Below are 27,723 nucleotides of genomic sequence, written 5' to 3' on the forward strand. Positions count from 1 at the left end.
GCCTGAACATCATTCATCCGGTTAAAGAATTGTTTGAAAATCCGACTCGTTTCAAAATGCACAACAAAGGGCCCAAGGGCCTTGGGCAGGGCTTTTCCTCATTTTCTCACGTCTTTTTCTTTCTCCTGTCGAAACGAGCGCCCGTTTTCCAAAGTGAGTGCAGTGCACGAGCCTGGACTTGCGTTTCTTTGTTTAAGCTAGAGATTGCCACCACTGAAATTATTCTTAATCGTCCAGACATAATGACATGCACTCTGAATAAAAGAATTCTGTCCAGCCAATCGAAATGGAGCATGGATGACGTTGCCGCATTGGCTGTAGGAACTGTCCGGTTGAAGCCACTCCGACAAGTCGCCGCGCCGCCGCCGTGCAGCCCAAGACCTGCCATGAACGAAGTGAACCGATTCATCGTGGAAGCGCGGGAGTCATGCGTTAAGCAAGCGATTGTATCGTCTGTCATGGGCGCCACAATGGGCGTCGGCTTGGGTGTGTTTCTCGGCACGTTCGAAGGAGCGCATGGGGAGTTGGTCGGCAACACGATGCGGGAACAACTCTACCACGGGTTTCGCAAGTCCTTCATCGCTGGCTACGATCGCAGCATCTACTTCTCCAAGGCAAGGAAACTGCCCTTGCTGTTACTTGGTCGATCTCACGTTGCCACCACGTAGCAATTCATGGTGGTTGGAGCCATCTACTCTGGTATTGAATGCACGATTGAGCGCGAGCGTGCCGTCCACGACGTGTACAACACTGTCTCTGCCGGGGCGACTACCGGTGCCCTACTCAGCGGATGGGCTGCCAAGCAGCTTCCTGCAAAGGGTGCGTTGTTTGGTGGCAGCGCAGCCGTCCTCACTTGTCCATGTAGAGTTCATCAAGCACACAACCAAGGGAGCGGCAACATTTGCGGCCTTTGCGGCTGTAATGGAGTTTTGCTTGGAACGTTTTCGGGAGTAATGACATATTGTGTGTGGAACGTGAAGAGCATTTTTGTTTATCGACATGCAACACTATCCCATCGACAGGGGCAATACGAGCCACGAGTCGTCTACCGCAGGCACGACGAATGGCACGGCCTCGCCCTAGTCGAACACAACAGACGTTCACGGCAAAGCCCATCCCACCATCAAGACTCCTTACATGCACGGGTAGCGGCGGCGGATGGGCGGCCATGTGCGTCAAGCACCGCTGAATCGTGGCTTGGATCGATACAACCCATTTGACCTGCAACATACCCGAACGTTGGCATAATTTTACAAGTACGCTGGCCAGGTCGTACCTCGCCAAAGTACACGAGCAGTTGCAACAGCGCCTTGACGTCTTTTAGTTCGTCTGGGGTCGGCACTGCTGCAAACAGACACTGCTGCACATACGCGTCTTCCTCAGCGCTGCCTTCTTGAATCTTGGCGCGGCGGAACCGACGTGGCATCTTCTTTCGAGCCACCGTCTTTTCCGACGCACCCGCAGCACTACTGCCTCCCACATAGTACGAACTCGTGACTGCGGCTCCGAGCGACGTCAGGTTGTCTGACAGGCCAAATTTGATGTCGCGGTTGCTGTTGTGGCTGCCGACGCTGCTCGCGCTACTACTTCGGCTGAACGCACTAGCTGCAGCACTCGACGCTGAATCCTGCATGCGAATCCTGTCAACAACGTTGTCGGAACACATCACGAGCACGTCGCACCTTTCCGCCATCGTGGTCATCTTCATCGGCCTTGCCATCGATCCCATGCAGCCGAAAAAGTCGAATTTGCTCGCGCAACGTCGTCAGGCGTGTCCAATGGGTTTGATACGTCGACATTTTCACTTCAAAATCTTCTTCGACTTCCATGGCAGCTTGCTCCACCTACACAATGCAGTGCATCCATCGCCGTGAACGAAACGGGAACATGAAATGCCTCCATTCCACACGGAGGTGGTGCAGATGGACAAATTACCGCTGGTTGGACGTCCGTTTCTATCAAATCCAATCGATTGTGAAGCGCCGCCATGTGCAACGCATCCGCGTAGAGTCGCCCTGAGAGCAATGTGGCAATGCCTAGCACACCAAGTGAGCAACAATCCATGCTGAACGAAATTCCATTCGCTTCCAAAAACCCAATCGACGTGGCTGTTGCTCACATTCTACCTTCGTCCACATCGTGGCAGTACTCGATGAGGATGCGTGCCGCGTCCTTCGGGTTCGGGTTGTTTCGGTTCACTAGTTCTTCGGCGAGCGCATACGCCACAGTCACAACGTTCAGCGTCGGGACTTGTGGTGCCAACGTGAGCGCCATTTGCCAGTCATGCGCCTTCTTGAACGCTTCAACGGCTTCTTCCGTCGCTCGAACGCTCAAAAACGTAAAACCAGCTTGGGAATACTGGGACTGGCCCATCAAGTAGTGGCCATACGCTGTGAGAATGGGCTTTCGATCGTCCGCGGTGGTGAACAGCGCGAGGCCTTGATCATACAAATGGTACGTCTTGACGAACTCGAGACAATCCTCGCGGTGGGCTGGCCCCGCCGCATGCAAGTGCTGCAGTGCGCGATCAAATCTGCAGCCGCAAACGCACATATCCACATGACCGCTAAAACATTGCGATGATGAGTTGGTTACCTCTGCAGGGACATGTCGATGGCGTAGCGCATGTACGACGGCGAATGCAACGACGCAAGCGCTTCGAACTGTGCCAGTTGAGGCGTGTACTCTTTGGGGTCTCGCTCGGTGTGCTGGGCCACGAGTCGAGTCAACGCAATATCGTACAGCCTAAAATTCACCACATCGATTAGTCGCACAACGAGGAGGAGTGCGTTGGCATCGAGTGGCGTCGTACCCGAGCGCCACGTCGTATAATTCTTCCACATCCACAAGAAACACGAGATGTTTGAGCCCTTTCTGTGCCGCGACGGGGTCTTTGGCATGCAGCTATCCCAACTTCGATTGCCTCCTGCAAATATTCCGCACTTGTTCGTACCACTTGTAATCGCTGCAGCGCAGCATCAAGGTCGAGCAATTTCGCGTCACACGTGAGCAACGCGAGCATGTAAAAGTCATGGTTCAGCTCGGCCATGACCGTTCGCAGGGCAGTGCACACCTTGGATTGAAACAGGCGAAGGTCAGTTCAATTCCACGAGGGCTAGAAAACCTCCACCTGAACGACTTTGTCCCACGCCGGGTCCATCACGGCGCTGTTGAGTCCTTGTAGCGCTGGAAATTTCGTTGCGCAGACGTCTGTGGGATGGAGGTTCGTGACGAAGAGACAGAGTCGGTCGACACAGCTGCGCTTTGGAATGGCCTCGATCCACTCGGGTATATGTCTACACCACCGCAGGGAGTTCATTCGTTGCAACGCATGGTCGAGTCGTACGCGAGGAACGTGCCAGGATTGACGTCCACTAGGACATTCATATCAATGCGGTGCTTTCGACACAGCTCCAATGCAGGGGCGTAATCCTGACGAACGAGCAGTGAACGCAGCAACGCCAGGAGCAATGGGCGCGGCGAGATTCCTTCGAGATTGCCACGCTGCATTTGAAGCACCACGTCCGTGTCGGTGGTCGTTACGACCATTGCCCCTCGCTCCATCGGCCTCGTGTGCTACGCATAAGGACCCCTCCATCAGTTGGTCGTACACACAGAATCGGGTGCACCTTACCACAGGGTCAACACGGCCATCTCGAACTGCCTCCAACTGATACACGTGAAATTCCGCCTTGGAACCGAGCGTGGTCAAGACCAAGAACCCCGTCGCGGTGATGTCGAACGATTCGACCGATGCGTGAAGCAACGTCGCATTCACGTAAAGCTTGGATCGAGCGAGCGCGACAACAAGATCCGAGCCGAGGACCACCCATTTCGTCCACAAGATGTGCAGGGTCTACGGAACCGGCGCCGTGACCACTCCATCACCTAGTACCATCCAGGAATGGAGATACAGTCACTCGCTTACTTGGACAACACCAATCCCTGGCACAATTGCTTTCGATGCAGCAAGCTGAACATGGTGTCCATCGGTCGAGACGGTAGAAATGTCTTCAGCATGGTCTGTCGTCGCCACAGACCCTGTCGCGATGTTAATCGTGGCTATTTGCGACGGCTTTGATCTCAAAATGCCAGTGACCTGGTCCATCAACAATAAAACTTGACTCGTGCGCGTCATGCTGTCAAAGCGGCTGCTTACCGTCGAATTGTCCACGGCCTGTAGATGTCGAAGGAGCCAGGGCCGTGACTCGTCGTCCGCTCCCACCAACAAAAGAGGTTGAGGCTTGTCGATCCACGGGGCGCTCAATACATACCACCGACCATCGACGTCGTGGGCGACGAGTGTGTCGTTGTTCAGCAGGACGGTGGCGTTGATGGCATGGGCAAACTCGATGCTGGCAGCGCACATGGGGGGAGGAATGAGTGCGGTGGCACAATGGGTCACCTTGACGTGTCTGCCATCTATCACCGCGACGGTCGCAGCTGCATTCGCACAGACGTGCCAAGACACAGACAGGGAATGGAACGCCCCGGTAGTTTGCAGCGCATGCAACACATACGGCTACACCATGGACTAAAACATGAGTACGTCCAAACGCCATACAATTCAGACCCCGACGGGCCACAAATGTCGATAGGCAGGACGAAGAAATAGCGTCCGCAGAGGAAAGGACCAGATTACCTGCTCAAGGTCCCACTGAAGAGCGGCCACGGGCGAAGTTAATTGTCTTGACTGCTTGAGGGACCAGTGGTAGTTGCTCCGCGTCCACAGCTGTACAGTGGTTGGCGTGATCGAAGGGGTGGGACCATTCGTCGGCGTTGCATTGGAAGTTGGCGAGATGACCACGGCGAGCACATCCGACGCCATGTTCCAAGCGAGGTGCGTCACGGTGAAAAGACCCGTCGAATCCAACGGGAACTCACCATGACGCAACCCGTTCCTTTCGAAGAAGACCACGTGCAGTTGCCCTTTGAACACCTCACTCGAGGCAATCAAAGTTTGGTTGGGACACCAGTGGAAGCCACTGCCTTGCAGCGCCAGTTGCCTCTTGTCCTCGTGGCGACCGGTTCCATGCAACGTCCACATAGCATTTTCGACGGCCCACACCTGCGTTCATACTTAATTTGAGTTGAGAACGCAGTGAAGGAGATACCTGACCTGAAGAGATTGCCCTTCCGTCGATGACAATGGTCCCTGTATAGCCAGGAATTTGCCATCCGCGCGCCACGACAGCTGTATGGTTTCCTCGATCGGTCCACACGCGCATGAAGATTCATGAAGGACATTCCACGTCGCGCTGAAGGTGATAAATTGGCCGTCACCCGTCACCAACGCGAGTTGTTCTTCGTTGGGACTCCAAGCCATTCCACGGATTCCGAAGTCGAAGTGGCCGATCAATTCCACATGCTGGTCCGAGCATTGCACGCTAACAAGAGTCCCGCTGCGAGACCCGCATACAACGCTATCGAGTTCTGCATGGAACGCGCACCATGACCAGTCACGTTCGGACGCCGGCAGGTCGACTTCAATCACGATGTTGCCATCGACGACACCCACCAGTTGACCAGAAGAAGACACACACCACATACGTTCTTCGGCGGGATCGAAGCTCATGTCGGTCCAGTGAGAAGCACCTGCAGGAACATGGCACGCACTCTCGGCTTGCACCACCAAGTTTCTCATAGTGTCTCTGTTGATGATGAACTTGAAATGACATGTCGTATCCGGAAAATGGAGTGACATCCGGATCAACGAAGAGAATTGAAGAAATCCATCCTAAATTGAACCAAAACTATGAGACGATTTTTGACAAAAAATCGTCCAATTTTTTGCTCAATATATCAGAGTAAAATGCATAAAAATCGTTGAACCCAAGTCCATGATTCGTTGCACTCCGGAGTGTACTTGCAGCACAGTAAGCGTCCGACTTGACCATATGACGCTGCTTTTAATGTCACTTGAGGTATACCAGTGGAATATATTCTTAGTTGCAATACAGCTGATATGCAACAAAACCATAAAGAATTCGCCGCGTATTTTATGACGGTCGATGCTCCACCCTGATGGAAGACTTCAGTTAGTCGTGGGGTTGTCCCAAATATTAACTCCACGGAAGGCTTGTCCTAACTCGAGGCGGCCTCTCGGCGGTACCTCATGGTTCCCTAACGCTCGTCCTACTTGTATCGCTTCATGCGGCAGAGCAATGCACGTTTTGCCGCGCGCAATTGATTCTGGACTTGGCATCGAGGACACGGCCCTCCCTTGCGGTGTCGGTGTTTTGTGCCTTCCACCTTGCATTCCGTCGCCTCGATCTTGAGCTTAAGTTCGCGAAGATCCTGAGGCATGTTGCCAAAATCCGGAAGAGGTAGGCACTCCTGCTTTGGCCTGACAATGCGGCTCATGCTGGCTGTGATGGAGTTGCCGAGGTCGAGAATGTCCTGGTCGACCACCATCATGTCATACGACTCATCGTCGTCATCTTCAGAGGACATCCCAAACAAGCTTGCGCTTCCAGAGACTCCAGAGCCCAAAGATAGCAAACTGTGCTTGCGCTTCACTTGATCAGGACCACCATTTGCAGAAGCCTTCGCTTTTCCATTCGCAGGCATTTGCTTTCGCGCTTGATGCAAGTTCGAATCAATCTTTTTGTCTTTGGCGTTCGGTTGGATGATCCCCACGCGAAGATGCTGAACGTCACGCGCTTTACTCATCGTAGGCGTCTGGCTGGATAGCTGAATCGTAGAAGTCGAAACGGCCATCGGGACATGGATCAAGCCAAGAGGCGGCGGCAATAGGATTGGGTCAGCAGAAGTGGTTGGTCGAATGGTAAAGTCGTCGTCTTCCAAGTCCATGTCCAAGCTCACGTTGTCAAACGGAGAGGATACAACGTTCGTTGGAGTGAAGTTGATTAACTTGACGTTGTGCTTGTAAGGTACATGCAACTTCCGCTTCTTCAGGCACGATGCCAAGATATGATTCACCATGCGAGTGGAGGAGTCAGCCACATCGTGACGCGGCGGAGGAGTCACTGGCACAGGAGGCCGCGCACTGCATTCTTCTTCCTTCTTCGAAGTTAAACATGTTGCAGGCCACTGAAATCGGTTCGATTTGTCGCAAATGGCACGATGATCAATTGAATCTAGCAGGCATTGTTCGTCCACTTCGCCCCACCACACACCATCAACATCTTCGTCTTCTTGCAACACATCCTTGTCGCTCAATGTCGCGATATGAACAATGTCATCCGCATCGGACGTGTCCGTGTTGGCGCTGTTGAAGCCCGTCAAGTCCAACTCGTCCTTGCAACGAACCACCGTTTGGCCGACGACGCTCGAAGCAAAGGTAAGGTCATCGTCATCGCATAGCGACAAGTGCACATTCTGCAACACATCTTCAAAGCCGTTGCTCGTGGATGAATGGAGATCTGTTGGCGGTACAATTAGAGAAGGGTCTGCGACCGACGTTGCACCCGCGAGGTCGTCTTCGCGTGTCGTGGTGGTCCAGAATGTGTCGTCGACGTCGTAGTAACAAATGTTGTCGTCGGCATCCTGGAGCGACTTGACACGCTCGATGATCTCGTTCGCATCACACGAGTCGGACGAGAAATCGTCCATGATGCGGAGGAACTCGGACCGGTATGCCGTCGCCGTCATGTCTTGGAATGAGTGTGGTTTTCGAAATTGGCGAATTCCTAGTTTGACCCGATTGACACCACAGAAACGACCGTTTTCCAGTGATTTGATTGGCTCGTTGAAGGAGGAGCGACAATTATTGCTGGCCCTCTCGCTTCAACCCGGTGAACAGCCGCGGGACAACACATGTCCCCCATCCGGTTCTGACTCGAACTGCAAATCCCACGGAGTTGAACACCGCACGATCGATTCTGCAATCAATTTTTTTCCATGGATTAATTTTACATACAAACTGAAAGATCAACTTGAATAAAACGATGTCCTGAAAGCCAGTTGACCGAGACGTCGACTTGCGACTACCGCCCCTCTCGCGCCCTTGAATAGTCGCAATAAGATCATCCTACCGATCCATGGGGTGGCAACGTGCCCAACGCCCGCGTCGATGAACGCGCAGCCGCCGTTGCCGAGCGCTTCGCCCGGCGCCGAAAGGTCTCCCCGCACCCATGTCTCCTCCATGCGACATCGGCCGGGTATTCTATGGTTTCGTGATGGAGCCGAAATTAGCCATCTTGGCGGTTTTTATATGATTCGAAAAATTATGGAAAGATCGCTATCTCTTAAAATGGATTTACTCGCCGCGCGGCGTGCACCAAGAAAGCTGGTAGCATGGCGCCCGGCGGCCGAAAGCGCAAATGGTCCGGTCGAGGTTGTGGACTCTCTGCAGGACTGGACTTTCGTATGATTGTGAGGATGTCACTGAGCAGCGGGTCGTCACCTTGGATCGGGTCCTGCGTCATTGTAAAGTGCAATCATGTCAATGACTGGCTTCATAGACATGAAGACCAGACCTCGATGATGGGATCCGTGTGGGTCTTACGAGCATAAAACTTAATATGCGCGTCGACGCCGATGCCGACGAGGGCATCGGCAAACGACTGACTCGATGACCATGGCACCGTGCGGTCCGCTGTGCCGTGGAAGAGATGCATAGCAGGAAACATGGTCGCCGTCGCTTTGGGCAATCTGCGTGCATTGTGTAAACCACGAGCAACGTTATATGCAACGGAATACCTCGCGACTCGATCTGTTGGCGAGTACTTCAACACGTCTTGGTCCATAATGGCGGCAAACACTTGGCGGTCCAACCCATGCGCATGAAACACCTCCATGGACTCATTCGTGTTGTACGGGCCTGAGATGCCGATGAAATTGCGAAGACGAGAAGGCTGCCACGTCGCGAAAGAAGGGTTCTCGACCGCTTCGATGAGGACACATGCACCAATGTGTGCGCCAGCAGACTGCCCAATGTATGTCACATTATCCGGGTCTACATGCCATCACAACAATGCGGCTGAGGAATGACGGACAGATCATGACAAGATGGAGGTGTTTGGTGTGTACGCACCTCCACCAAAAGTATGCACGTTCTCGAAAACCCACTGCATCGCGACGTTGGCATCCTGCATCATGTCGGGCAGAATTCCTTGGGGAAAGTTGCGGTAGTCAGGCATAACAACGAGAATGCCATACGCGGACAAGACCCGACCCATGAGAGCACCCCATGCCTTGTACCCAATGATCCATGCACCACCGGACAGAAAGACTACAACCGGTTGCCTTTTCTGCCATGCTCATGAGCAATCGAACACATTCAGGATGGCGTACATGAGGATGGGGTACAAGGTAAATGTCAAGGAGGTTGCGGCCGCGCGGGCCGTATCGAATATTCTTGATAACGCGGGGGCTGCACAACCAGAAGTAGAACACACGTAGGAAGGCAGGAAGGAGGCACATGACAAAAATGAGCAGTCGAAAGAGCATCACGATCCATTTCGACGAGACGCGGAAGGCCCATAGCAGTTGCATCGCCAATTTCGTGATCAACCACATTTCTGCAGACACATCTTTCAGGTCAATCGCGCATTGCTGACGCTTCCGTAGCTCCTCAGTGGAAAGCTCTTCATCGCTCACGTCGTCATCGTCGTCATCCGCTTGAGCCACAGGTACCGTCGTCGTTTCCGCGTGCCCGTTGTGGTGCATGGACAGGAGGAACTTCTCCCGCGACTTCTTCCACTCGCGCGGCATCGCCATGCTCTTGTGGTGGATCCACAAAAATACCCAAGAATATGCTATTCTCGACTCTGATTGGTTCGTGACCTCGATGTCGTTGAGGGATGCAAACGCCCAAATAATTGGACAACCAAGGACTATTGCGTAAACATCGGAATGCCAAAAGACCAACCCAATGTGTGTTGAAGCCCTTATCCGGATGTATCCGGTCAATATAGATATCTGTCATCGGAATGGAAATGGCGGAACATGAAATGGCCATATAGGCTTATCCAGATTTAACCGGATATTCAGTTTGCAAATAGTGTGAGCTTCAACGTGATTGCAGAGTGCAATGATGGAGTGCCGCCGAAACGGCGCCGCGGAGACTATAGTGATGAAAGGATACGTTTATTGCTTGATGATGTTGGCATCGACGAGTTTCAATCGCGCACACCGACGCTTCAACTTGGCGACGGTCCATTGCTCGTTGTTGACCTTGATATCGCGCGCCATGGCCTACGAACGAATATGAGCCAACATAAAGCACTGATTCCACGACGTACGTCATAGTCGTCGCCGTGTTTCTTGACCAACGGGCGCAGGTATTGGATTTCCAGTTCGGACATGTGATTTTCAGCCTTTTTGTGGTTCTTGTCTTGAAATGACAACACGTCACTGTCGGGCACGTCAAACAGCTCGTCGGGGTCAATCACTTCGTCCGTGCATTCACGAATGTGTTTAATCGCGTTCGGATCCTTCCACAGCCCAATCTTGTCGTAGTTTTGCGCTGTCGTGAGCTTGTGGTCCCACACTTCCTGCGCGACGTCATGGCCTCCGTACACCCACATATCCTCGAGACCAACGTACCTTGATCTTGGCATCGCCGACAAACTTGGTCTTGTACTTGCGAATGGGTTTCAAGTTGCGCTTCACCTTTACCTTGCCTTTGCCTGGCCTGTTGCGGTTGTGCACCATCGTGTTCTGTGCCAACTGCGAAATGCCGCTCCATGTTGTTTCCTTGCATCAACCAATCGATCCGTGTCCGGATAAATTTGTCCGGTAACAATGTACCCCTGTACAAATAACACGCCTTATTTGTAGACCATCGCTCACACAGCTACACAGCGGGGCATACACCCAACGTATGCAGCGAGGGCAACCTCGACCCCTGCGGCGAACTGAACGTGCACATGCACCAGGCTTGCGCAACAATCAACGGTGTAAGGAGGCAGTTGTGTAGTGGCGAGGGGATGTCAATGGCAGCCGCGTTTTCGCAGGCGTCGCAACGGATGTTTCAACGTATCTGGGTGTGAAACGGTCGATTCTCGCATCATCGCCCAATGCCGCGGTTCGCCGTCGTTTGTCTCGTCCGCGAGGGCTTGCTCGACTATGTGAACAGGTATGCACATGGACGACAAGGTCAAATTGCGTCGTGAGTTTGTTCATGTAGCAATGGCAAGCCTCGGTCTCGATGGTTTGTGTTGGACGGAGCTCAGCACGCCATGACCAAGTATACGTCGCCCGACCGATCCAAGCAATTGGGGCCACCCATTCATATCCTTGGCGCCCGCATTGAACGCGGCGCCGACCTATCGTTCACAGTGCACCTCCACCAGCGATATCGATCCCTCAAGCGACTTACGTACACCGCCCACTCCCATGACGAAAAAGAAGCATGGATGCAGAGTTTAATCAATTGCATCAACGGGATGGCGTCAGGTGCAACCACAACTTTGACGCATCGCGCCTACCAACCCACTTGACAGGTCTTGCAAAGCGCATGTGTCATCGCGGCGTCCTGAACGGGCAGTACATCTTCGTGCGGGAACTCGGCCGCGGGGCGTCGGGGGTTGTCTACTTGTACACATATCACGGTATGGCACACGCGTTCACGACAAGCGCTCCGTGAGTTGAGTGCATTTGCTCTGCAGGCAAGCCCTGCGCAGTCAAGAAGCTGCCGACGAAAGCAACCAAGTTCAATCACCATGGCCAACTCACGGACGCCGTCAAGCGCGAGATCGCTCTGCTAAAGAAGGCGACCAATTTACCCCACGTCGTATCGTTGTACGACGTCATTCAAGCGCGAAGTGGGACATGTCGCTCTGACAGCGACGGCGAGGACGGAAATGTTTACCTGGTCATGGAATTTCTTGGTGGCGGACCCATTGCCGCCTACGACAAGGTCCAAAAGCGGTACGCCACCATCGTGGTCACCTCGTTCGAGTTGCAGACTGGGAATTGCGTCGGATAAACCATCTCTAGAACGTTCACCCAAGTGCATGACATGTAGCTTTACCACCAAGCAGCACATGGTCGACGCTGACTTCAAACGCCTCATGCGGTGCGCCACGATCGGCCTCAAGTACCTTCACTCGCACCATCTCGTCCACCGCGACATCAAGCCCGACAATATCCTCATGACGGACGATTTCTCCGAGTGCAAATTGGCCGACTTGGGCGTCGCGCACTGGTTTGAACCTGCGCCGACGTCGGTGGGCATCCAAAAACAGGACTGCTCGATCGATCCACGACTCGTCAACTTGAGTTCGAAGGTTTGCGAAAACGCCACCGCACTAACATCCACCGACACCGTGCCACCCCCACCGACGCCGCACGCCAGCGACACTCTCGACGACACGAAAGGTCCTCTTTGTCGTCGCCACCCTCGCTGAGACGACCGTAGGCACGTACGAGTTCTTGTCGCCTGAAGCCATCTCGGGCGATGCCTATTCGGGGTTCGCCGCCGATGTGTGGGCGCTCGGCGTGACGTTGTATGCCGTTGTGGTCGGCAAGCTGCCTTTTCAAGCGGACAGTGTCTTGGCCTTGTTTGACCAGATCGCAGAGAAGCCAGTCGAGTTTCCGGTACGTCCCCTGGGGACGATTCCATCGCGCTGGCACATTCGACGCTTGGTGTAGCCCACGGTTGCGCTGTCTGTCGACGTGCGAGATTTGATCACGCGCATGCTGGTGAAGGACCCTGCACGCCGCATGACGGTCGATGAAGTCCTTGCCCACCCGTGGCTTTGCACGAGCTCGACGAAATCGATGTTGATGGCACCCGCCAAGGTATCGTCGAGGTTGTGGATGGTTTTTAACATCGCCGGTGAAGCTTGTTGTCGACGACGACGACGTGCATGCCGCCGTGTCTCCGTTGCAGGCGAAATTTGACATGATGCGCCGGGCCAGCCCCGTGGACCAAATGTCGATGCTGACGACGGTCGAGTGTCCTGGGGGATCCGCGCCAGTCAGCCCACCGGCGTTTACGACAGCGCGACATCGCCCCCACCCCATTGACATTGCATCGATTGCACTGCCGCCTGTACTGGCATCCGAGTTGCCGACCCTCGCTCAGCAACTTCACTTTCAATGGTGCTTTGACAAGGTCCTAGCAGGGTGGTCCTACGGTCCCCATCGAAACGACGACCTCAAGCTGCATCCTCTCCTCAAGCCGTTCTGGGAACTCGACGACGGCGCCCAGACCCGGAATCGCGTGTCCGTCGAGGCGTCGCTCAAATGCATTCTCGCACTGGGGTACGAAAGTCGCCATCGTGTCCATTGGACACTGGCACGAGTGTGATACAGGATGCGCGCGCAGGTACACAGTCACAAGAAAACCCAACGCGCACCAGTACGTGCCAGCGTCGTTGGCGCGCATCGCATTACCCGGCGAGCTCGTCGTGCTTGGAGACTTGCTCGCTGAAAACGACCACGAAGTGTGGGCGACGGAATACGTTCGAAATGGATGGACCGTGCGTTGCCGGCCGTCGAGGGGCACGTAGAACTGATCGGGATGCGTAGCATGGTCCCATGTACAATCCCGACACCAAGCAACACCCTGCCCTCGTGGCGTACACCGACCTGCCAGAAACCACGCGAGACTCGACCCGCCTGGGGGCACTCAACATCATCAAGAGTCTGGTCAGCTTGCATTATATTGTCCAACACCGTTTTGCCAAGTTCCAGCCGACGACGTTGGCCCCACCACGGCGTTTTAGCATCATGCGCCGAGCATCCACGTAGCATGACGAGCAAACCTGGCATCGTTGCCCCACGACGGTGCCAACCCCTTCGTCGTACGCAATGAGCTCGATCGGGGAATCCGCGTCAAGAGATCTGCAAGGAGTGCGCACCTATGAATAGAACAAGTTTGTAGGCAAGACGTGGATGGCGGCGCCGCATGTAGCCACACGTTTCTGTCACCGGCACATGGGTGTGGTATCTATATATATATATTGTACCACGACCGCGGCGGCATTTCTCTGGCGTGTTGAAGGAACGGGACTTGATGGCCATGGCTCGTCGACGGCCCGATACGTGGCCGATGGTCGAGTCATGTCTTGGTTATCTGAAAGGTATTCGCACGGCGTCGTGCGCATGTGAGTTTCACAGCAAGGGTAGAGCATGCGACGGGTACCGTGAGATCGTCGGAAGGGCGCCAGGCTGCAGACGTGGTGGCTGCGCTCAAGGGAGGCCACGTGCGGTGGCATCACGATGGTAGCGACTCCGCTTTAATCGACCCGGCTGTTGTGTGGACCGCGTTGGACCTGCTCCTCCTTGACCCGTGCTGCAACTTGTACTTGTTTCCGCCCAACTTGTACCCGACTCTGGTCCGTTTACGTACGTGGCGCGCCTCATGACGCAATCCATCTCACGAACGTGCGGCTGAAAAAGTGTGGGTAGATTCTTGTGACGACGCTCCTGATCTTGAGAAGCTCAAGGCGTTGCTGCACTCACCGCCTGACCATACGAAACACCGATTTTTCCATGTCATGCACGTATTGCACGAGATTTGGACGAGAACGGGGTCGGCCATGACGGAGTGCGTCGAGCGATTCGCGCCTCTACTGTTCCGGGATGGCGTCAGCGCCGTCCGCTCCATCAGCCACATGGAAGGCATGCACGCTGCCAAGAGATGCTTTGCGGCGGTCCTCCTCCACATCGACTTTATGAGTCGTGATGATGCAACTGAAGTGTTTGACGCGCTGATTCAAGACACAGTCCACGCTGTATTGTTTCCCGAGCCACGTGAACAAGTTGTCTCGTTGCTGCCACCAAGTGAGCGTGAGTCTGCTGCGCTCGATCCAACACAAGAGCAACCATTCCAAGAAACTCTTACCGTTGTCCGAGATCGAAACGAGCTTGCTGCGGTCAAGTTGCAAGCGCTGGTGCGTGGGTGGCTTTGCCGGCGATGGTCAGTCCTCGCGCTGTTGTTCCGACCGAATTGGTCCGTGCCACGGCATGGTGACGACTTCCGGCAGCTTCCAACCCAGCCTTGCCGTCGCCTGTACTTAGCCTTGACCAAGCAGGTCCTCCTTTGGCCAGTCGACAAACTGCAACGAGAAAAGGCTCATGTCAAAGCGCGATTGAAGTCGTTTGACAAACAATTCCAACTAGCCCACGGGCGGCGCCCATCGAGCGTTGCAGAAAAAGAGTCGCTGCGGCAGTTCTACGAGCTGTACCACTTCCTCGGGCTCATCATGGACTACCAGATCACGGACGCAGCCGACCCGTCCAACGAGTGCGTGGACGGCACCGCTGTCTTGCACGTCATGGATGGTGGATGTAGGGTACGTGGACGTGTGGTCGAGATGTCGCGAGAGAGACTGGAAGCCAAGAAAGCGCGGCTCCACATGCGCCTCGTCCTCTTTGAACGGCACTTTGAACTGTGCTGCAATGAGCCTGTGTGGCAACAAGTTGGCACTGCGACGTCGACGTGCTGACCGCGACGCGCTTGTAGGTGCACAGTGAAGATGACTATGGCCACCTCCGGTCGTCCTATAACGAATACAAGGTATATATACGGGAGTCCAATTCGACTCTAGCTCACGGTGGGCTAGAAATTGTCGGGTTTTCTTGCACAAAACCAAGAGCCCCACGAATAGAACCAAGCCCACCACCCACCTTAAGGTTGTCAAGACAAAATTCCCCTGTTACCACAACATCGTACAGTTGTTTGAGTGGACAGAGAGGTCGTCTTGGAGAAAGCTCGCAAAGGCGCGCTCCGTAACGTCACCGCCGACTTTTGGAATCACGACTTTCGACGGAGTGGATGCCAACGACGATGGTATTACGTCTTGGGTTGGAGTCGATGGAGTCGAGGAGGTGACTGTTCGAGCAAGTTTTTGATCAGACTCGCCCATTGCTCGTAGCGCGCTGCAGTGACACCGGCATGTAGTTTTCTACCACCCACGAAAGCTTAGCCCTTCAACTCTCCACCCAATAGCATCCATGGGGCGTTTTCGTGTGAACAGGTCTACCTCAGTTGGGCTGGAGTTAGCAGTGCCAACAGTCGCGCTTGGATCAACTGGACGTTCTTGTCGTGAATACCAAGCTCTTCGCCATGTAGTGTCGGCAGGGCGGCTTCGACTTGCGTCAGAAGCCAAACCACTTTATCGAATCGGTGCTGGACCAACATCTAGACATTGTTCAAATGGTCAAACCTGCACCGATAGCAACAACGTACCTGAAACGCGTATTTCCCCACTTGCTCGTCAATGTATCGATCGTACTGTTGGTTGTTCGATCGATAATGGTCTGGTTCCCAAGCCCTCGCGACTCGTACGACTTGCATCGCCAGCGCCAACTGGTCCTTTTCGCAACAATCCACGAGCAGTTCAAACGCAACGGCACTGCGTGATTGGAATTGGGCGTAGCTGTTTGTTCGAGGCCGGAACGTAGATGGTTCGTTCGCTGTCCCCGACTCATCCAAGCACAACAGAAAATTTGCTGCCTACGCGAGGTCCCCTTGAACACGTGTCGTGGAACAGGTCGTTTTCTCGTGGTACCGTTCGGACTTCGTTGCGTTGGCGGCACAGTTGCAGCAACTGCGTGGGGTCACCGGCTAACGGGAAGAGCAACGACAGGCGATTCGGTTCAACCTTTCGCGCCACGTTGGCCACAATTTCGCAGTACGTTTCCATGTCATGGTCGGTGTCCTTCAGCAGCGCTAGCGCCTTCTCCAACACGGCCACGTTCCACTTTGTCTGGTAGACGTTGTCGAGTATTGTGACAAGGACCTTGCCACCACCAATTAGAGGTTGGACATGGCGACTGGGTGGTCGTACCAGCTCTTGCGTCAAAGTCGTCAGCGCACATCGTCGAGATATGGCATGACGAATCGCCGCCGCCATCTCGGTTTGGTGGTGGACGAGCAAATAACAAATGGTCGTGTGCACAAATGGCTGTACGCGGCACGACACGTCAAACACACCCATGTAATTTTCTTGAAGCGCTCCCACGAGGACACCAAAGTCGGGATGTACTCCAAGGATCTGCACTTCCGGGTTGAACCGCAAGAGCGGATCCAAGAGCATGGGCATCGAGCAGCCAAATCCAGCATCGCCCGATTGCAAGTGGACGCCGTATTCCGCCAAAAGACGAACATACGATTCCCACGTCTACGTTACACGAAATACTGTTCACGACTCACAAGCGTGTAAACATCGTACCAATGTGTTGGACAGGTTGGGCGCGACTTGCTTGGATCGAAATGGATCGTTTGCCTGGAGAAATTGAATCGCCACATCATCGTTGACTGGCGGCGCAAATGCAATGCCTTCCAAGAACGGCCACCACACTTGGTAGCCGTGGCGACCGTACAGTCCCACAACATGGGAGCACAACAGCGGCCAGCCTCGGGGCGACCAGTGAGAGATTTGAGATATGCCTGTCGCAAGCAGCGTCTGGATTTTCGTTTCAGGGTCCCAGAGGTATGCGTTATTCACTTGATCGAGGATAAGAAAGCGAGGAATCGTCCATTCTACGACAACTGTTGACAACGTGAGGACCAACAGCAAGCGCTTACGAGAAGTGGGCTCAGAAAACAGAGACCACATCATCCCTCCAAACCACGAGTTGGATTCCGATTCGTGACCAATGCGCCGTTGCAGCCGCGGCACAACGCTGAAGCAACGCGTCCGACCGACGACTGCATTACAGAGGGGCAACGGCTCCGTCCGGCACAGCCGCAAACTGAACGCAAACGCACTGCTCTCGACGGTCGCTGAAGCGGCGATGCGGTACACCCACAACTAAAAGTTGTTCATGAATCTCCACCATGCATCCTTGATGCAAGTCGAACACTACCTTGGAGTCAGACAAACAATATACGGCATCGTCGTCCACTGTGAGTGCATGGACATCATTTAAGACGGCAATGTGGGCCTTGCGCGACTCCATATCCAATCTGTTCCGAGGAAATGCGTCCAGAAAAAGCGCTTGGTTGGACTCACGAACGAGAGCCACGACCATGTCGTCTTTCCACCACGTGATGGCAACCACACCAAACGACTGCTCTTCCAGCTCACTTCCAAACATGAGCCACTTGTTTGTCCGCTACAAGTCATCATCCCACGCGTTTATGGTTGGCCATCTTCAAAGCCATGCACATCCATTTGGGTAATTTACCTTGTTCAGGAGGGCAAAACCTCGCGTTCCAGCAACTGCCAGGCGCGTGTTGGTAGAATTCACGGCCAAGTGCTGCATGGGAAAGTTGGCCTGGGCATACGTAGTTGGAACAGGAGCCGTCACCGAGCTTAGAACGCCACATGGGTCGTTGCAACTCCGAGAAGATACCATCACGACACCCTGTGACTCTAGCAAGTGGAGATCGCTGCGGTCGAGAGGAAGCACAGATCGGGCAAAATCGAGCAGCACCACCGATGGGAACAAAGGCATTTGTGGCGTCGAAGCTCGAGTCGGCGACGAGGTAATACTGTCGGGCTCCAGAAGCTCGAGGGCTTCGAGAGGCGATACCGTTGGAAATAGACTCAAGTACAACTTGACGTACCTGCAGTCACAACACTGACATGACCCAAACACACCTCTACGTCACTTTGCAAAAATATCATACCGATGCAAGGCCACGCGCTTGGAACAATCGCGCAGCGCAGCCCATCCGTTGAATCTCGCATTTGCTTCAAAATCCAACAGCGACGTGGGTGCTGTGCCCGTGTTACAATCGCCATGAAGAGCTTGCATGCGCAAGCTGTACTCCCAAATGGAATGGTCCGTGGTCCATTCAACGTGATGCGACGTGCGAAATGTTTCGCTGCTCAAAGCGTCCACGGCCAGAGAAAACGCTTCCTCATCGCACACCACGAGGAACGTGATGGCAACAGTGGACCCGACTGGGACCTCCTTGAGCTATGGTCGACAGTTCAGCACGAAAACTTCCAATGCGGCAATAGAATGGAATTGTACTCGATGCACGATCTCCTCGAAGGGACTTTGCCACATGGGTGATCCGTCGATCGACAGCAAGAGTTCACCGCCTTGCAATTTTCTCGACAATTCGGCCGGGCCAGGGCGACCGTCACTGGTCCGAGGAACGAACGGCTCCTCGCTTCGCACCCACGCACCTGGTTGATTTGGCTCCCCCGCCAGCGACAAGCACAAACCATCTTCATCTATATTTTCATTCGTAAGGGCTTCCATTCCTCTTGCCGTCAAGAGTAAACCAGTTCAAATCGTTTTGTCTCATTTCGTAACCCCATGCCATCAACCGTCAATCCCATTTCACAGATGCATTTCACCACTCACTCGGCCCCCCATATAATGGGCATGCCTTACCTTTGGACAACTCGACGTCGACCACGGAAAAGAGGGTAATATTTGGTACTTCTCGATCGTAAATCGTCGAAAGCTCAGCAGGTTGGCCATTGGGAAGAATTGCCAACGTCAACGCGGCATGGCTCCAACTCACGCGCTGAACACCGTATGGAGCAACTTCAGTCTTGGACGGACCCACACCCACTTGGTGTAATGTCGACATCAACTTGCATCCGTCCGTTGAAAACACACTCAGGCCACGGCGGGCGTACCTACACCGCACTCGCTTCACAATTCCCTTCGCAACGACCCCCCATCATTTCATAAGCACCGTCGTCACAACAGGTGCAATTTGGCGCCAAACGCACGCTTTCTTCCATCATGGACATGAAGAGTATCGACTCATTTCGGTCCACCAAGTCATACGTACCCAATGGCAATGGCACGACCGTCGTCCGTGAATGCCAGACTCGATACTGGGCCAACGTCGTCGCTGGAATACCCCCACAGCCCCAACGAAAGGTTGACAGAATCATCGTCTGGCGGAACCAACGGCGTGTCGTCCATTCGCAGGATGGCACTCGATCGGGATGACCACGATGCGTCGCTTCTTCGTTTGGGATGGTGAAGCCGAAACAAGTGCACGACGCTGGTTGTTGTCCCGACTGCCAGCAGCCCCGCATCTGCGTCAAGCGCAACGATCGTGCTGTTGGATACCTGTCGCACGACTTCGAGATGATCCAAATGGAACGCGGACGATGCTGTGGGCGGTTTGAATGTCAGCACTGCACAGGTCCCGTCGGAAAAGGAGGCCGCTACATGGCACGGTTAAAGCCTTCCCAACGTGGACGATCGTTTCAAGTGGAATATAAAGTCGAAAACGAAAAACCTCGTGTCGTCATCAAGAGTGCCGCGACGGTTGACGTACCGAGAACAACGCGACTCGTCAAGTGGAATGACGAGTTGCATGCAATGGAAGTGCATTGAAGTGTGCCCTGCACGTAGAATCGGGATGCATCAGGTCAGGCAGTATAGAGACCGCCATGAACGCAGGAACGAAATAACATGAGCCATCCGTGCGACGCAAAATGGACATGAAAGGAGAGCCAACGTACTGTTGCCGTGGTGGCATGAAGTTGGTTGAAGGAATCGAGGGGAGCAATGACGTGGCCTCCGTTGCCCATGACCGCCCAGCGGAAGATCATAGTTCGAGCGATTGACGTCCCGATAAAGATATGATCTTCGTTTACGGCAAGGCATGTGCCTTCTTCGACGCCGTCCTTTCCTACCAGTTAAAGCACACCGCACGTCAATGCAGTGCGCTTTGGTTTCGATTATCGTACCAAACGTTATGGATTCATGGGCATGAAGTCGCACGCCATCCGTCAAATCCAACACGTAGCTGTACATTTCAAGGGTCGTGGGAGTGAGCACGACAATTCTTGATGTGTCGTTGCTTGGGAGAAACGCGCTTGCGAGAGGGGTCGACTCCGTTTCTCGAGCAAGGCGTGTTGGAGGAAATGGCGGCGCATCTTTATGGTACATACACTGCAATTGGATGCTAGTTGGTGTCACTTCGACCTTCCATTGCCCCAGCGTGCTGAACGCCACGACGGATGCATCGGACTCACGCTTGATCACGCGAGGAAGCCCTCGAGCTACCCACATGACGGTGACGACTGCAATGTTGCTTGGGACATCCCGTCAATGTGAAACCTCCAATACTTTATAATCTCATATTATACAAATTTCCTCGACATTGGCGAAATCTGCTAATATTTGTCCTGTTCACGTAAGTCCACCTCACTTGGTACGTATTATATTTTGACTGAATGCAGTTGAGCAGGAACATTCGTTTGGACATTTCGCCTTTGATGCCTTTCTTTTCCAGACGGATACAGTGGAAAAACACTCACCTGTCCCCCTCAATCAATGGAATGTCAAGTAAGTGGCTGTTGGGGACAAGGCGAGCCTATATGCTTCAGATGAAGCACGCAATTTCTCGTGAAAAGGGCAGTACTGGAACATCCAATCTCCCAGGGTTCATATCGAATCTCAGAGAAATCAAGTAAAAGAGGTTTGCCTATCAGAGGATCAGAGGTTGTGGTGGAATTAAAATTCGAACCCCGTGAGATTTGGGTGGTGAATTTGGCATCAAGAACGAAGCATCATGCTGTGTGGGTTGAGCGGCGCTGTGTGTGAAGTGCCCGTTGTCAACATCAAGTCGGGCCATGTGTACGAAAAGCGCTTGATCGAGGAATACCTGAAAACACACGGAAACCTGTGCCCACTCTCAGAATCGCTTGTGGCGCCCGAGGACCTACTTCCCCTCAAACTGTCGACGGTCGCAACGAGCGCAGCCCCGCCGTCCAAGGTCACAGCCTCGATCCCGTCCTTGCTTTCCGCCCTTCAGACAGAGTATGATGCGCATGCGCTCGAAATGTTTGAACTCAAGCAGCATTTACAGACCACTCGGTACTCCTGTTTGCTTCACCACACCGTTCTAACGATTGCTGCAGACGAGAGCTATCCCACGCGTTGTATCAATACGATGCCGCGTGCCGCGTGATTGCTCGTTTGAACCGCGACATCGAGACACTCAAGCAAACCGCATCGTCGTCGTCGAACGGTGAATCCTCGGATGACCCTTGGGTGCATGTCACTGCTGCAGTCGCTGCGCGTGCGAAGGAATTGGCTCATTACCGCAAGAAGGAGCGCCACGTGGAAGAGCTTGCGAAGACTCCTGCGTCGTTGCATGCCAAGACGAGCCAAACACTGCACCAAACCGACAAACCTGGCGTTTTGACTGTGGACATCAAGGGAGAACGTGTCCTCACGGGGGGGAACGACCGACACGCCAAGGTCTCCAAACTGTTACCCATCCTCGCTGCTCTCACATTTCCATGCAGATCTTCAACACATCGACCGGTAAAGTCGAGCACACGCTCTCTGGCCACGCAAAGAAGGTGCAAAAGGTGCTCTTCCACCCGACCGCAGACATTATATTTACAGGGTCGGCAGACAAGTCGATTAAGCTCTGGACAGCACCAACCTACCAGGCAGCACACACCCTCGATGGCTACAATGGCGCGGTCACTGGAATGGCCGTGCATCCCACGGGTTCGTACCTCGGCTCTTCATCGGACGATTCGACGTGGGTTTTTCACGACATTGGAACGGGTTCCTTGCTCAAGTCAGTGAGCTCGGAAGCCAAGGCCGTGCACGACGTCCAGTTCCACCCCGATGGCGCGATCTTTGCCACGGCGCAGGCCGATTCGACCATTCGTATTTGGGACGTGGCGTCGACCAAGAATGTTGCGACGTTTGAAGGGCACACTGGCGCGGTCAACTCGGTCTGGTTTTCCGAAAACGGATACCATCTCGTGTCGGGGGGCACCGACGGCATCGTCAAGTTTTGGGACTTGCGCAAGCTCAAGAGTGTGCTTGAGTTGAATGCCCACTCGGCGGTACATGCCGTCCACTTGGAAGTCGGCGGGTCCGTCTTGGGCGTTGCCACCGACAAGGTCATGTTGTACCAAGAGACCGGCAAGAAGAACTGGGACGTTGTCAAAACGTTTGAAGAACACAAGGGCCAAGTTACGGACGTAAAGCTTGCCAACCAGTTGGAGTTTGTCGTCTCCACTTCGCTCGACCGGTCGCTCAAGGTGTACGCGTAAGAGTGACGTGGTTGCTGGAACCAGCAGCCGAGCGGCAAATCAAGTGCTCGCTCGGTCATGACGACGACATATATAATTGATTTCACCATCCCTTGCATGTGGCTGGAAGGCGTCATGGTTACAGGAGCGTACTACCTTTTCTGGACGTCCTCTTCGCTGACATGCTTTCGAGGACTTGTGTATGTGAATCGATCAAAGCGTGATTCGAGATAGGCCCACGAACGAACCATCCTTACCAATGCAAAGACGTGGCATATATCGATACATGTTTCAGTCAACATCGTTGCAACAACTCCTTTGACGATGACGTCCGGGAATGAATCGTGACATTGAAAGGACCGATGACAATTCTGTCGACGCATTCGGTTGGCAGCAAAAGTTGCATGTGCGATGACATGATAGATGAAGGAGGGACTATGAGTTTGTTTATCCATGGCGAAATATGAGAAACCCGACTTGCCCGAGGAAAAAGTACACCATCCTGAAATGCCGTGAGAATTGTGTGAGGGGTGCAGCACGTACTTTTTAACTTCGTGTGTCACGAACGATCCGAAGGACTTGCCCACGATCACGTGCCAGCTCCCGTCGTTGGACTCTTCCAGTTCTTTCTTGATCTGTTGTGCGACTTCAGTGAAGTGGTTCTTGTCGCCTTTGTAGTATGCCTTGAGCGCGTTCGTCGCGCTATTCACGATGAACTCTTCCATTTCCTTGGAGCTATCCTTGTGCACGATGCGCAGCGCGCCCACCGTCACGTCGTCCTTCTTCGCCGCCTTCGACATGCTCCAGTGTGGTTGGAACAGTGGTGACCTTTCGGACAAAAGATCGCAGCTTCTCATTGGTCAACATGAGCCAATTGGAGTCGAGGATTCACATTGCCCAGCCACCAGTTCCTCCATGGTCGTGGATGGCTACTGTGTCTGCAGCTCAGTGGCGCTGCGTTGAGCTGCATGGAATCTTGTCGAATTAATTGGTCTCAAGCGAAGGCTTTGGTCGTGCCTGATCCACCCATGGACTCACTCACAAACGCCGCGCCGAAAAAGTGTGTACCCAAATGTCGCATGCAGCGCTAGAGACACGTGGCGATCGTGTCGTGGATGCGGTGGGTGCAATTGCTCCTCGCGTGCGCGTGGATCCATCGACAGCTATGTCGAAGGGTGTTCCGTTTATTTGCTAGTAGTACGTATCAACCGATGCAACCGTGCGCTTTCGTCATGCACAGCGCCGACATCATCACCATCGTTTTGTTGAATTCATATCAAAACAGAACTCATGGTCTTAATGCACTTCCTTACCGGTTCTCGGATGGCGCTTCGTAACACTAGTGCCTTACCTATTCATCCACTATCGAGGGATTGCAGCATAGGCTGGTCGTCTGTTCGGGCAACTTCGCCAGAGCTAGACTCAGTTCGCAGCAACTCGACATGCACGCTTGAATTCGACATCATGGCCATGGAGTACGCCTGTCGACTTCGCATTATACGTCATCACAGGCACTACACAACACACTCGATTACCTACGCCCCTGCCGTTGTCGGGACTGGCGCATACGGCGATCGCGTGCGCCGGAATATAAGCCACACCGACAGCATTCCCAGCCACACAAATGCCAACGGCCACATGCTTTGATGAGGATGTGTGAGAAGGCTGACGTCACGTTGAATCTCGTGAAGCATTTGGGACGACTCAGCATTCGGTGTTTGCAAGGCTTCAAGCTTGTCCAGGACACGTTGGATCAAATCCTTCTCGCGCTCCCGCCACGACCCGTTGACACTATTAGGCATGTCGTCCGTCGCATTCAAGAGGCCGCCATTGCTTTGCAACGCGGGGCGCATTCTCCAGCCTGGCAGAAATTCTTCGATGATTTCAGGGATGGCGTACGGGACCCAGTGTAATTGTTCACATCGAAACTCGTCCAAGGCTGGATTTGTGTTGGAAATGCCAGAAAACTGGAGAAACTGCTCCACCGACCGGACCTTGCCTCCGTGAAATTTGTCGATCTCTTGGGCGTCGACCGGGCCATTGAACGGCAGTGTCAGCACCATTCGCAATCGATTGTACGCAAGCTTCTCTTCCATGTCGTGCTCTTCCCGGGTCATCACTTGCGTCACATTGTCCCAGAACCGCTTCTTCATCCCCTTGTCGTCCGACCAGTTGTGAAAGACGACGTGGCCGTACTTGGAAGGCGAGTACAGGTCGTAGCCACGGGTCCACAATTGCATGCTGCGAAGGTACTCTTCGCCCCAAAACACCCAGTTCATGTGCTTGTCGTTGGGAGCGCGGCGCTCGGCGTGGCACTTGCTAAAGGATAAGCACCCACCCCACAACGCCGCCATTTGTGGGAACTCGCTGTCTTCAATCAGCATCATCCCCCGGATGATGGGGATGTCTTGTACATGTGTGCGCTTCAGATAGTTGCACAAGTGCGAGCTGTACCGCGTTTGGTGGGTCAGACCTTCGCCCATGAAAGAATAGTTCATAGGATACGTAGTCAAGACGGCCATTTCGTTGTCCGTTCGAAGCCACTCGTCCACGATCTCGACATCCCAGTTGGGAAGGAACTGGCTGTGCGCGTCAATTTGCAGACAGAACTCTTCGTCCTTAATGAGTTGCTGCTGCTGCCACCGCGCCAGCGTCGGCCCTTTGGACGTCCGCGAGTCCCTCGCATCGACGCGAATTTGGCTTTTGAACTTGCACTCTTTCCAATCCGAGGCCTCGGCCAACTTGCAATACTCGTCGACGCACGTCGTGTCGTCGTCCTGGGTTTGATCGACCAATCCAATCGTGATGCGTTCGGGGTGTTTGGCTCGGGAAAACGCTGTGTACAGGGTGAAGCCGCAGCGCGGGCCGTCGCGGTAAGTTGATATTCCAATGAAAATGTCGTAGTCCTTGGGCACTCGGGGTGGGGGCGGGCGAAGGTTGGCATCACGTGCTGCCTGGGGGATGTTTTGCGTGAGCGGATCCAAGTACGTGTACGGCTCGTTGTACCCATGGTAGACGCGCTGCTTGATAGCTTTAGCCATGGATTCGGCGCCGATGTGACAGATTTGAAAATGATGCTCCAGACTAACCAGTTTTGGTGAGCCAATCACGACGCAAAATATGCGACTTTTCCTGCTACCACAACACCCAGATCGGCATGTCCCGTACATGTCGACTTGCGCGACGCTTCATGACGCGCCTACGAAGGAAGTGCCGATGTGCGAAAGCAACTGCAGGACGCGCGCAGCAGTATCAGTGGACTTGTCCTCGTCCTTCCACTCGCGACGTGCTGGTCAGGTTATACTATCTTCGCGATATTTCGACCAAAACGGCAATATTCTGAATGATGTCGGCGAGGAATTTATGCCGGATTGGTCAAACCTGTCGTGAAAATATAGTGAAAATGTTGAACGCGTTAACGCGTTTTCGTTTTCGAAAGAGTTCCTCGTGTTCTCACATTTTGCATTGACTATTGTGGAAGTTGACAAATAATTATGCTGACATGTTTGGACAAGAAATATCTGTAGATGAATTGAATACGACAAAACAATATGAAGGCATCAACTTCGTGGGTGGGCCACTTGAGATGGGATTGCAACATGTCGAATAGTATGCGACGAAGGAATGGAGGTGTCGGGCGCATCATCGTTGTTTTAGCCCAACCACTCGGACGTCAACAGGAGTTGAATGAGCTATACCGGCGAGGGGGGTGCCGACAATTGTTTCGTCCCGCGACATAATTCTTGTCTCAGATTATGCAATATCGGGGTCGGTTGTATTCGTTGAAAGGATAAATCTACATTTGTCATGTGCGTGTGCGTAATTTTGTATCAAGCATGAACGGTGAAAATCGATTTCTGTGTCGTAATATTTTTATCCACTTCTATTTTTTTGGCTCCTCGATCCGCATATCTTAACATTTGAATTTATATTTTGAAGAATGAATTTTTCGTTCATGCCGTCGGGTTGTAACATTATCAAGGCACGACGCCGTACAATCTGAGTAAAGGTTTGTCCACAGCGAGTTCATCGTGCAGGGCGTTGAATTCATTAGCTGCTGCGTCACCATCGCCATCGGTAGAACAAGGCGACTCTTTTGTCCGGTCGGTCTCACGTTTGGGTGCTGCGGGGTGGCATATGAAGTGGCACCGTTTCGACAGCGCTGAGCGCCGACTGGTGGATCCCCCTGGGAGGCGCATTCGTGGCATTTGCTGTAGGCGGCTGTCAGCCACCAGTTTCGCACCCTTGGGTGTATCGGGAAGAAAGGGATCGATAAGGCACCTACCGTGTTTATACCGTCAAGTTTATATCGGTTTAGACAGGTGATATTTCACAACCCCACGACAACACGGCGAGAGTAATTGTAATTCAGTTTAGACATACAAATATCAAGTTCAATTAGCACACCCCAAAACTGAGATTATAAATAAAATTTCAAAGTATATAAGCTATCACAGATATAGTGTTCCATAGTTAATCCAGAAGAAATATTCAATACAAAACAGAAGTGTATTAATTAATTTCTTCAAAATCTAACTCGGCAATGTCATGCGACGAATCGATTGTATTGTCGATGGAGCAGCTCGTCATAAGCTCAGCCAGAGTATCGTCATCAACTACAACGTCTAACTCCTCCGACACAAAGTCCCCTACACTAATAATTCGACACTTGGCAAACCCATTCAAAATCGTTCTCGTAGGTAAATCATTCCAAACGTCACTAATCCATTTCAGAATGGTCGGACGTGTAGGAGGTTGCAGCTTAAAGGCAGCACCCTTGGCCTTGCTGACTCGTACCTGCCGTCGGATCGTCTCGATCCAGGCCTTTCTCAAACGCGTTTTCATTGGCCGAATCCAGGCCACGTCAGCGGGT

General features: G+C 53.4%; 11 protein-coding genes across 24 annotated transcripts; 5 read left to right on the forward strand and 6 right to left on the reverse strand.

The window, feature by feature from the left end:
* Window positions 1-321: 321 nt before the first annotated feature.
* H310_08057 (hypothetical protein) lies at window positions 322-979 on the forward strand. Its single transcript, XM_008873664.1, has 3 exons — window positions 322-614; window positions 669-819; window positions 866-979. Exons 1-3 carry the CDS (start codon window positions 387-389, stop codon window positions 952-954), a joined length of 468 nt encoding a protein of 155 aa, XP_008871886.1. The 5' UTR covers window positions 322-386; the 3' UTR covers window positions 955-979.
* Window positions 967-5,660, reverse strand: H310_08058 (hypothetical protein). Its single transcript, XM_008873665.1, has 16 exons — window positions 5,120-5,660; window positions 4,643-5,068; window positions 4,160-4,522; window positions 3,929-4,099; window positions 3,635-3,856; window positions 3,347-3,576; window positions 3,131-3,296; window positions 2,954-3,073; window positions 2,813-2,904; window positions 2,596-2,745; window positions 2,127-2,533; window positions 1,936-2,036; window positions 1,683-1,844; window positions 1,277-1,627; window positions 1,138-1,221; window positions 967-1,079 (listed from the first exon to the last, which is right to left on the reverse strand). Exons 1-16 carry the CDS (start codon window positions 5,642-5,644, stop codon window positions 1,008-1,010), a joined length of 3,642 nt encoding a protein of 1,213 aa, XP_008871887.1. The 5' UTR covers window positions 5,645-5,660; the 3' UTR covers window positions 967-1,007.
* Window positions 5,661-5,934: 274 nt separating this feature from the next.
* H310_08059 (hypothetical protein) lies at window positions 5,935-7,646 on the forward strand. The gene has a single exon (XM_008873666.1). It carries the CDS (start codon window positions 6,924-6,926, stop codon window positions 7,236-7,238), a length of 315 nt encoding a protein of 104 aa, XP_008871888.1. The 5' UTR covers window positions 5,935-6,923; the 3' UTR covers window positions 7,239-7,646.
* A 500-nt stretch (window positions 7,647-8,146) lies between these two features.
* On the reverse strand, window positions 8,147-9,733 carry H310_08060. 2 transcript variants are annotated; one of them, XM_008873667.1, is made up of 5 exons: window positions 9,259-9,733; window positions 8,999-9,215; window positions 8,665-8,920; window positions 8,442-8,616; window positions 8,147-8,381 (listed from the first exon to the last, which is right to left on the reverse strand). In XM_008873667.1, the coding sequence occupies exons 1-5, from the start codon at window positions 9,682-9,684 to the stop codon at window positions 8,211-8,213; spliced, it is 1,245 nt and encodes a 414-aa protein (XP_008871889.1). In that variant the 5' UTR covers window positions 9,685-9,733; the 3' UTR covers window positions 8,147-8,210. The 2 variants fall into 2 exon arrangements, with proteins under 2 accessions (XP_008871889.1, XP_008871890.1); XM_008873668.1 differs by having other exon boundaries at window positions 8,147-8,616.
* A 304-nt stretch (window positions 9,734-10,037) lies between these two features.
* H310_08061 lies at window positions 10,038-10,662 on the reverse strand. 2 transcript variants are annotated; one of them, XM_008873669.1, is made up of 3 exons: window positions 10,513-10,662; window positions 10,209-10,460; window positions 10,038-10,161 (listed from the first exon to the last, which is right to left on the reverse strand). In XM_008873669.1, exons 1-3 carry the CDS (start codon window positions 10,618-10,620, stop codon window positions 10,054-10,056), a joined length of 468 nt encoding a protein of 155 aa, XP_008871891.1. In that variant the 5' UTR covers window positions 10,621-10,662; the 3' UTR covers window positions 10,038-10,053. The 2 variants fall into 2 exon arrangements, with proteins under 2 accessions (XP_008871891.1, XP_008871892.1); XM_008873670.1 differs by having other exon boundaries at window positions 10,209-10,662.
* Window positions 10,663-10,954: 292 nt separating this feature from the next.
* Window positions 10,955-13,905, forward strand: H310_08062 (serine/threonine protein kinase). 4 transcript variants are annotated; one of them, XM_008873673.1, is made up of 10 exons: window positions 10,955-11,044; window positions 11,096-11,364; window positions 11,412-11,519; window positions 11,577-11,838; window positions 11,936-12,288; window positions 12,329-12,507; window positions 12,562-12,711; window positions 12,755-13,176; window positions 13,228-13,394; window positions 13,444-13,905. In XM_008873673.1, exons 1-9 carry the CDS (start codon window positions 10,986-10,988, stop codon window positions 13,343-13,345), a joined length of 1,920 nt encoding a protein of 639 aa, XP_008871895.1. In that variant the 5' UTR covers window positions 10,955-10,985; the 3' UTR covers window positions 13,346-13,394; window positions 13,444-13,905. The 4 variants fall into 4 exon arrangements, with proteins under 4 accessions (XP_008871895.1, XP_008871893.1, XP_008871896.1 ...); XM_008873671.1 differs by having other exon boundaries at window positions 13,241-13,394; XM_008873674.1 differs by having other exon boundaries at window positions 12,755-13,394.
* H310_08063 (hypothetical protein) lies at window positions 13,887-15,584 on the forward strand. 6 transcript variants are annotated; one of them, XM_008873676.1, is made up of 6 exons: window positions 13,887-13,997; window positions 14,044-14,262; window positions 14,326-15,163; window positions 15,212-15,326; window positions 15,383-15,436; window positions 15,483-15,584. In XM_008873676.1, exons 1-6 carry the CDS (start codon window positions 13,931-13,933, stop codon window positions 15,525-15,527), a joined length of 1,338 nt encoding a protein of 445 aa, XP_008871898.1. In that variant the 5' UTR covers window positions 13,887-13,930; the 3' UTR covers window positions 15,528-15,584. The 6 variants fall into 6 exon arrangements, with proteins under 6 accessions (XP_008871898.1, XP_008871897.1, XP_008871901.1 ...); XM_008873675.1 differs by having other exon boundaries at window positions 14,326-15,326; XM_008873679.1 differs by having other exon boundaries at window positions 15,212-15,436.
* H310_08064 lies at window positions 15,534-20,872 on the reverse strand. Of its 2 annotated transcripts, none has more exons than XM_008873682.1 (16): window positions 20,538-20,872; window positions 20,310-20,479; window positions 20,123-20,189; window positions 19,625-20,009; window positions 19,216-19,466; window positions 18,847-19,052; window positions 18,497-18,789; window positions 18,052-18,433; window positions 17,731-17,979; window positions 17,450-17,675; window positions 17,094-17,404; window positions 16,710-17,042; window positions 16,431-16,661; window positions 16,109-16,375; window positions 15,903-16,060; window positions 15,534-15,847 (listed from the first exon to the last, which is right to left on the reverse strand). In XM_008873682.1, the coding sequence occupies exons 1-16, from the start codon at window positions 20,860-20,862 to the stop codon at window positions 15,772-15,774; spliced, it is 3,930 nt and encodes a 1,309-aa protein (XP_008871904.1). In that variant the 5' UTR covers window positions 20,863-20,872; the 3' UTR covers window positions 15,534-15,771. The 2 variants fall into 2 exon arrangements, with proteins under 2 accessions (XP_008871904.1, XP_008871903.1); XM_008873681.1 differs by having other exon boundaries at window positions 15,563-15,824; window positions 20,538-20,862.
* Window positions 20,873-21,322: 450 nt separating this feature from the next.
* On the forward strand, window positions 21,323-23,143 carry H310_08065 (hypothetical protein). The gene is made up of 3 exons (XM_008873683.1): window positions 21,323-21,669; window positions 21,714-22,056; window positions 22,104-23,143. The coding sequence occupies exons 1-3, from the start codon at window positions 21,365-21,367 to the stop codon at window positions 22,869-22,871; spliced, it is 1,416 nt and encodes a 471-aa protein (XP_008871905.1). The 5' UTR covers window positions 21,323-21,364; the 3' UTR covers window positions 22,872-23,143.
* Window positions 23,121-23,667, reverse strand: H310_08066 (hypothetical protein). Its single transcript, XM_008873684.1, has 2 exons — window positions 23,394-23,667; window positions 23,121-23,352 (listed from the first exon to the last, which is right to left on the reverse strand). Exons 1-2 carry the CDS (start codon window positions 23,648-23,650, stop codon window positions 23,298-23,300), a joined length of 312 nt encoding a protein of 103 aa, XP_008871906.1. The 5' UTR covers window positions 23,651-23,667; the 3' UTR covers window positions 23,121-23,297.
* Window positions 23,668-24,137: 470 nt separating this feature from the next.
* On the reverse strand, window positions 24,138-25,905 carry H310_08067 (hypothetical protein). 3 transcript variants are annotated; one of them, XM_008873687.1, is made up of 3 exons: window positions 25,857-25,904; window positions 24,386-25,804; window positions 24,138-24,331 (listed from the first exon to the last, which is right to left on the reverse strand). In XM_008873687.1, the coding sequence occupies exon 2, from the start codon at window positions 25,370-25,372 to the stop codon at window positions 24,386-24,388; it is 987 nt and encodes a 328-aa protein (XP_008871909.1). In that variant the 5' UTR covers window positions 25,373-25,804; window positions 25,857-25,904; the 3' UTR covers window positions 24,138-24,331. The 3 variants fall into 3 exon arrangements, with proteins under 3 accessions (XP_008871909.1, XP_008871907.1, XP_008871908.1); XM_008873685.1 differs by having other exon boundaries at window positions 24,386-25,905; XM_008873686.1 differs by having other exon boundaries at window positions 24,138-25,804.
* Between the last annotated feature and the right edge of the window lie 1,818 nt (window positions 25,906-27,723).

This window comes from Aphanomyces invadans, assembly GCF_000520115.1.
Source record: "Aphanomyces invadans strain NJM9701 unplaced genomic scaffold supercont1.16, whole genome shotgun sequence".
Classification (NCBI taxonomy): domain Eukaryota; phylum Oomycota; class Saprolegniomycetes; order Saprolegniales; family Verrucalvaceae; genus Aphanomyces; species Aphanomyces invadans.

Coding starts and splice junctions, on each gene's coding strand:
- H310_08057 (XM_008873664.1), top strand. CDS start 387: ATGAACGAAGTGAACCGATTCATCGTGGAAGCGCGGGAGTCATGCGTT. Junction 615..668: donor GCAGCATCTACTTCTCCAAG/GCAAGGAAACTG, acceptor GCCACCACGTAG/CAATTCATGGTGGTTGGAGC. Junction 820..865: donor CAAGCAGCTTCCTGCAAAGG/GTGCGTTGTTTG, acceptor TTGTCCATGTAG/AGTTCATCAAGCACACAACC.
- H310_08058 (XM_008873665.1), bottom strand. CDS start 5,644: ATGAGAAACTTGGTGGTGCAAGCCGAGAGTGCGTGCCATGTTCCTGCA. Junction 3,297..3,346: donor AATCCTGGCACGTTCCTCGC/GTACGACTCGAC, acceptor GCGGTGGTGTAG/ACATATACCCGAGTGGATCG. Junction 2,037..2,126: donor CTGCCACGATGTGGACGAAG/GTAGAATGTGAG, acceptor TTGGTGTGCTAG/GCATTGCCACATTGCTCTCA.
- H310_08059 (XM_008873666.1), top strand. CDS start 6,924: ATGCCAAGATATGATTCACCATGCGAGTGGAGGAGTCAGCCACATCGT.
- H310_08060 (XM_008873667.1), bottom strand. CDS start 9,684: ATGGCGATGCCGCGCGAGTGGAAGAAGTCGCGGGAGAAGTTCCTCCTG. Junction 8,921..8,998: donor CGTGCATACTTTTGGTGGAG/GTGCGTACACAC, acceptor GATGGCATGTAG/ACCCGGATAATGTGACATAC. Junction 8,382..8,441: donor ACACGGATCCCATCATCGAG/GTCTGGTCTTCA, acceptor ACAATGACGCAG/GACCCGATCCAAGGTGACGA.
- H310_08061 (XM_008873669.1), bottom strand. CDS start 10,620: ATGGTGCACAACCGCAACAGGCCAGGCAAAGGCAAGGTAAAGGTGAAG. Junction 10,461..10,512: donor TCGGCGATGCCAAGATCAAG/GTACGTTGGTCT, acceptor GACGTCGCGCAG/GAAGTGTGGGACCACAAGCT. Junction 10,162..10,208: donor AACACGGCGACGACTATGAC/GTACGTCGTGGA, acceptor ATTCGTTCGTAG/GCCATGGCGCGCGATATCAA.
- H310_08062 (XM_008873671.1), top strand. CDS start 10,986: ATGCCGCGGTTCGCCGTCGTTTGTCTCGTCCGCGAGGGCTTGCTCGAC. Junction 11,045..11,095: donor TTGCTCGACTATGTGAACAG/GTATGCACATGG, acceptor TTGTTCATGTAG/CAATGGCAAGCCTCGGTCTC. Junction 11,365..11,411: donor CATCAACGGGATGGCGTCAG/GTGCAACCACAA, acceptor CCCACTTGACAG/GTCTTGCAAAGCGCATGTGT.
- H310_08063 (XM_008873675.1), top strand. CDS start 13,931: ATGGCCATGGCTCGTCGACGGCCCGATACGTGGCCGATGGTCGAGTCA. Junction 14,263..14,325: donor CCCGACTCTGGTCCGTTTAC/GTACGTGGCGCG, acceptor AAGTGTGGGTAG/ATTCTTGTGACGACGCTCCT. Junction 15,437..15,482: donor CGTCCTATAACGAATACAAG/GTATATATACGG, acceptor ACGGTGGGCTAG/AAATTGTCGGGTTTTCTTGC.
- H310_08064 (XM_008873681.1), bottom strand. CDS start 20,862: ATGTGGGTAGCTCGAGGGCTTCCTCGCGTGATCAAGCGTGAGTCCGAT. Junction 20,010..20,122: donor GACGAGTCGCGTTGTTCTCG/GTACGTCAACCG, acceptor CGTGCCATGTAG/CGGCCTCCTTTTCCGACGGG. Junction 16,061..16,108: donor TGGGGAAATACGCGTTTCAG/GTACGTTGTTGC, acceptor AACAATGTCTAG/ATGTTGGTCCAGCACCGATT.
- H310_08065 (XM_008873683.1), top strand. CDS start 21,365: ATGCTGTGTGGGTTGAGCGGCGCTGTGTGTGAAGTGCCCGTTGTCAAC. Junction 21,670..21,713: donor CAGCATTTACAGACCACTCG/GTACTCCTGTTT, acceptor CGATTGCTGCAG/ACGAGAGCTATCCCACGCGT. Junction 22,057..22,103: donor GGAACGACCGACACGCCAAG/GTCTCCAAACTG, acceptor ATTTCCATGCAG/ATCTTCAACACATCGACCGG.
- H310_08066 (XM_008873684.1), bottom strand. CDS start 23,650: ATGTCGAAGGCGGCGAAGAAGGACGACGTGACGGTGGGCGCGCTGCGC. Junction 23,353..23,393: donor GTGACACACGAAGTTAAAAA/GTACGTGCTGCA, acceptor ACGGCATTTCAG/GATGGTGTACTTTTTCCTCG.
- H310_08067 (XM_008873685.1), bottom strand. CDS start 25,891: ATGGCTAAAGCTATCAAGCAGCGCGTCTACCATGGGTACAACGAGCCG.